The 6,000-nt window shown below is 48.7% G+C and overlaps 1 protein-coding gene across 1 annotated transcript; it reads left to right on the top strand.

Moving 5' to 3' along the window:
- Window positions 1-1,553: 1,553 nt before the first annotated feature.
- EAH_00053240 (hypothetical protein, conserved) lies at window positions 1,554-4,063 on the top strand (the record flags this gene model as incomplete). Its single annotated transcript, XM_013391079.1, has 6 exons — window positions 1,554-1,658; window positions 1,985-2,199; window positions 2,385-2,448; window positions 2,656-2,711; window positions 2,967-3,053; window positions 3,331-4,063. 6 exons carry the CDS (start codon window positions 1,554-1,556, stop codon window positions 4,061-4,063), a joined length of 1,260 nt encoding a protein of 419 aa, XP_013246533.1.
- Window positions 4,064-6,000: the final 1,937 nt, after the last annotated feature.

Genomic DNA, 6,000 nt, shown 5'->3' with positions numbered 1-6,000 from the left:
ACTACTTTTAACATTCAAAATGGGAAGCACACAAAGATCTTACGGAACTCGAGGCCCGTCACCTGCTTTGGGCGCCGTGTGCAGAAAAAACGCTGCAACAACCCTCGTCTTTCCAAAGCGAACTATTAGCCATTTCTATCCATTTGCTCCGTCAGTACGGGCTTTTCAGAAGCCTATTGTTGGGAAGTTCCGACGCCGCCAAAACACCCTTCTTTGTTTTATCGCCCCTGCTACCATGATAGTGTGCTTACTAAGCACACTGCCATGGTAGCGGGAAGTCTGAAACTGCCGAAACTTGCGCAGGACACCTGGATCTGCAGTAATCTGCAAACTATAATCAAGCGTTTTTGTGAGCGCGCAGCTTTCAAGCAGTCAAAATTTCACGTCTCGTAGTGAAGGGTGCGCTCGTGTCTTCCAAGCTAGACGCGGAAACCGTGTACACACCACTTGATTGCTATCCAAACACTTAGACATATATTTTTGTGGCTTTGGTGAATTATCTCATTTTCAATATGTGCAAAATGACGGGGTGCTAGGGCCTTCGTGGTTAGTCGCTGTCTTGCCCTGGTAGCCTCGAGACAGCAACCCCACCTCGCAGTAGACGTGTGTAAACTGGTGATGGGCTGATGGTAGTTGTCTGTAACATGCATCTATTTTACAATTGAATGCCGTGGTGTGGAGAAGAATTATTTCTTCTGACGGCTGTTGCTGTGGAGGCGCTATATACCCCACGGACGACCAGAGGGAGCGGGTGGCCACCAGGGATTGAGCAGCGAAGAAGTGAAGTTTTCTAGAAAAACGAGGAACTAATCGGAAGGCAAATTAAATTTCGTTGGTCGTAGTGGGCCAGGAACTGTCCTTTCTACTAAGTTCCAAGCTGTTCCCGGAAAAGATGGTTCAAGTTCCACCCGATTGCCCAATATGTTGCGAACCATTAACTGCGCATCTGGTCGCTCCATCGAGATGTGGCCATATCTATCATCAAGGGTGGTGCGTAATTAAGCAGATGTGCATTGACTAGAGCCGCTCTTACGCGAAGAAGCGCATCCTGGTGCTCCGCCTGGTGGGTGGATGAATGCTCTGGAATGGGGATTTTTCTGTCTCTCTGTATTTTCCTTCGCAGCTTAAAGCGCTGGTTTTCTTCTCCTAGCGGGACTTCAGGGAGACGTTGCCCAGTGTGCAGAAGTTCATGCAGAGCTTCCGAGATCGTCGGTCTTCAGTTTGAATTAGCTCAGCCAAGTGCAAGTACGCGTGTCGCATTTTATTCGTTTAATCATAGTTGGCTCTACCAGCAGCTAGTTTCCTGTCATGTGACAGCAAGGGACTAATTCTGCTCTTCTCTGCTGAAAATGGAGAGGAAGAAGATGAGATACTGCTTGGCTCCTTGGGTTGCTTCTCCGCAGACGTCGACGCTGCAGAAGAGGAAAGCCAAACTGCTGTTCTTCGGGTCAGCTCCATAGCTCATTCCAACCCCATCTCATCAGTCAGTATGTTGTATTGCAGACTGTAGAATAAGACAGTATACTGTTGTGCAAACAACTATGGAGCATGCAATGGTAACCTCTGTGCTTCAGACTCGCCTCTTAATGGCCCGGAAAAATGTAGGTGCGCTAATGAAGGCCGAAGCAGAACGCGTGAAGGAGCTGGTGGAGCTGAAGGTAAGCATACGTGTACAATATATAATATATATATTATATATAATATATATACCTGCATAGGCGGACATACGCATGTATACATGCATATATATATATATATATATATATATATATATATATATACTTGCAAGTACAATCCGGTTGTACTCAGGATTATGCAGGCTCTTCCATTTCTGGTCAACATGAAATTCATATATATATATATATATGTCGCGCTGTAAACTTAGTTTTTAGTGGCTGCTGTAACTCAAAAGTTTGGCTTCTTCTGGGAACCTGCCGCCCCCTTCGTAGGACGTTTGAAAGTTTTTGCTTGTTTCTCCGGCCAGAATGCGTCTATGGGCTGCCTGTCTGTGTGGCAGGACCGCGTGACGTCGCTTCAGCAGGAGGTGAGCTCTCATTTATTGCGAGCGTCCCAGGCTGAGGCGCGCGCGTCAGACTTTCGCTCGCGCCTTATTCGGGCCCACGCCAGCAGGGAGCGTCTTAGTATAGAATTGCAGCAAATAAAGAAAGAACTTGTCTTTGAAGGCACCAGGAAACATTAGTGAGGCTTCCCCACGGGTGCATGCATGACCTGGGACAGTATATAATGAACTTGCAGAAATTGTATGTAGTGCGTGCATTGCGTGCATATATCATGGAATCTGGGTACCAGGAGGGGACAAGTCATCTGCGCCACCTTCGTTCCTCAGTGTTCCTTCTTTCTCTCGTTGCATGTTTCCGCTGCAGTTTGGCAGAAGCAGCCACGATGAGCGAAACGAAGGCGCTGGAGTTTCTTCAGCAAAGAAGCGGCGTAAGCGGGACCCTCTTGTGCTGCGTGGAACACTGCACCTACGCCTTGAACCCGCAGAGGACTTGTGTGAACGGCTGCTTGGGTTGTCGCAGCACCGTCCAGCTCGGTATATTGTGCTTGCCAGCTAAAACAGGATATTAGGAATGCAAAGAAACATTTGAATCAACCCACTTGATGTTTCACTGGGGACGCTTGTGGTCATTGTAGGAGGACATCTCCAGTGCTCTGCGGCTGCAACACAGCGTCATTTGCGAGCTTCAGAGGTGAGGAAAGGGGAATCAGGGGTGCATTCTAAAGTGCCTACTCCGTCACCACGCAGTAAAAGTAGGCTGTTTCTCTTCGCGTCAGTGATACAGGCGAAAGAATGCATTACATGCTTTTACAACCTACTACGACCGAAAGGTCCCTTGAGAGCCCACCCCTGTGAGGTCTTCTTCACCGTTTATGCAAGCAACACACTTAAGCGAGGGCGTTGGCTGAGAGACAGATGTGGCGAAGTGTGTGTCGAGTATTTTCAGTGAAAATGCGCGGTTAAAATCTGAAAAGATGGAGCAGAGGCGGCATTTTAAGGCGGCGATCCAGCAGAGAGATTCTGTCATACAACGGTAATTAATACCTTATCCACGGAGGGACAGCACATTTTCCTGTTATTGTTAACTTGTGTGCAACCGCCGTTCTGCCTCCTCCTTTATCTGTGGTTTGTTGCAGCTTGGGCACAACTCAGACGACGCCTGCCTCCTCTCTCTCGTGAGCGCCATTTGCTTGAATTGTGTTTGAGAGGCAAATTGCAGTTCGTCTTCAGTATAGCGTAAGGGCACGCGTGCAGTGTAGAGACAGCAAGCAGCCACACCTGCTCCGTAAGGTTTGTTGGGTCTCCTGCAGAAGCGTGGTAGCGAGAGGAAACGAAAGGGGGGCCCCAACCACACGACAGCTGAGACCCTCGACAGTTTCTCCCACCACTCCTTCCCTCAAAGCGATGGCGCCGGACACGCCACGAACCCCCCTCAGGTGTACCGACATGAAGGCTTCCACCTGTCGGGAGCTGCGGGTGGCATTGAGCGGGGGTACATTGGCGGGTCGGCGGAAACGTGGCGGCACAGACACTCGAGACGCTCCCCACAAGGCAACTGTCGCTCGGAGCGCTCCTGTAGCCTCCTCCGCTGGCCCTGACTCCAAACCGCACGCCGTCAGCGTCCACTCTTCCCCCAGAAGCACTGCTCGTCTGCCCAGTGAACCTGGACCAGGTGCCTCTTCAGTTACTCGACCGAAAACCTATTCTGGGCCTTCGGCTGGCACCCAAGGAGCCTCTAATGCAGCTGCGGCCTCCAGAGCTGCTCCTCGTTTGCTAAAGAGTGCAACGTCAGATGTGAAGAGCCGCAGGGGTCCACAGGCTGGGGAGACACATGGCTCAAAGGCAATTTCACTAACGGCTTCAAACTGCCGACCCGTAGGTCAGAAGGTAAAAGAACGTACAACAGAGATAGCCATAAAGGAGGTCGTAGTTAAATGCCCTGAATGCGTGTCAGTGTTGGGTGAGGTTGGAATTCGCATGCGCTCGCTTTTCGTTTCGTTATTTCTACTGACAGCTCTGTCTTGGGTCTGTCTTGGGCTGTAGCGCTGCAAGCCCAAAGCCTTAACCGAGCTGTTTAAACGATTACTATGTGGATATATGTATGTATGCCAGTGATTGTTTTATTTCAATGTGCATGCGTATGTTCACGACTGTAAGTGCACTTAGGCCTCGTATGTGCGTAAATATTTGTATGTAATGCTATGTGCGTATGCGGAGAGATAGGCGTACCTGCGTTATACGCACATTCCTGTACGCGTAGTTGTACAAACGTATGAACGTATGATGTCGTTCGTACACTCATATGTACACAGATAGATATGTATGCAGTCAGCCAGATTCTGGTGTGCCTCGCTGATCTTCATGAGGGAATGCCAAAAGTCGCGGGTTCCTTCAACCTGCCTGTCGCGGTTAATTCCCTGTGGACTAGATAGAGTAAATACACACCGAAAGAATTCCACAGAAATCGCTTCAGAGTTTGCTGAATGCCTGGAGATGTGAATCTTAAGAGGTTCGGACATTCGTCCCGCGTTTGCGTATTGTTTTTCTCATATTTTCTTCGACTTGAACTGACGAACAGTTAGTTTTTTCAGCCCGCTTGCCTTCGGCATTTCATATATATATATATATATATATATATATATATATATATATATACACGTATGCACGCACGTACGTATTCATGCATGTACGTTTACACGCAGTTAAACAAACGCTCACAACAACAAGCAAGCTTAGACATTTGGTATGGGCATGCGTTCAAGCACAGAAGTTCTTTCCCGTGGCTTGACGTATGCTTTTCCCAAATGCAAACAAATCAGTGTTTGTAATAGTCATGTTTGTGCATGCCTTCGCGTATCTCCACGTTTCTGCCTCCGCATGCGTGTTCATGTAATCACTTAAGTTCTTTGCTCTGCAACTTGAATTCGAAGACAACCGTCCCGCCAGGAAGGATTTGCTGCACAAAGTTGCAAGGTGCAAGCTAAGCAGGCAATTCACACATGCTAAGCGGCTACTGCTTCAACGAGGTATGCAGCATTTGATTGGTTTGGCTTTTGCAGTTCCCGAACTGCGGTGCATCTAGCGCTGAGCTTCATCTTTACCGCACTGCTGAAGAATCGCTGACTAGTAACCAGCCCGTCTAGCGGTTAAATCAAATACACGAGAGGACTCTAACACTTTCCCAATGGGGAATTAATTAAGAATGTAGGAACCGCGAAATCAAAAGCTGAATTCTCCCTTCCGCACTAGTGCGCACAGCAGCCCGTAATCGCCTCCAGTATGCACTAGACGGAAATTCATATTGCGTGCTTTGCACACGAAAAACCACGGATATTGACGATGAACCCATATCAGGAGCTCCATGACAAGCAGGCGAAAGGGAGAACAATTACTTTGCCTACCAAAGTCTGGTGGAGTTAAGGGCCATCGTTGCTCATTTCCGGCGGCTCAAACTTCTTGCAGATCCCCTTCTAGGTTGCAGGAGCACGAGTCGTCGAAAGCCCCTTCCTTCTGCTCTAAGCGGTTACGGTTCGATCTCACACATCTGGCGGCCACCCTTCGTGAGGTGCATTGCACTGCATTACCTACCATTAGGGCGCCTTAGCCAAGAAGTAGGAGCATCGCTCAGCTATATGCATTAAGAAGATGTAACACCTATTCCCAACCCACAAAGGATTGAGGACACCTTTAGGATAGCAAATGCATGCCTGTTATCGCACTCATTGAGTGGGTAAACTAATTGATGACCCGTCGTCTTGAGAAAGGAATGAGTCAGTGAACGGTTCCGTAGGTCTTCTACTCCCGCATCCAACTGTGTGAACTAGTTGCACGACAGCATTAGGATAGGTTCAACTGGCTTTCCTTGAGAAGATGGCTTTCCGTATCACTGTTCCACAATTCTGACCGCTCGCAGAATTCATGGCGCCTCGCAGGTGCGGGAGATGAACTTTATATGTCCCCTCCCCACTAGCAAACAGTGT

The sequence above is a fragment of the Eimeria acervulina genome, genomic scaffold (genome assembly GCF_000499425.1).
Source record: "Eimeria acervulina Houghton genomic scaffold, Eah_scaff977, whole genome shotgun sequence".
NCBI classification, from domain to species: domain Eukaryota; phylum Apicomplexa; class Conoidasida; order Eucoccidiorida; family Eimeriidae; genus Eimeria; species Eimeria acervulina.
Note: the sequence above shows the minus strand (reverse complement) of the source record. Positions and strands in the feature narration are given on the sequence as shown.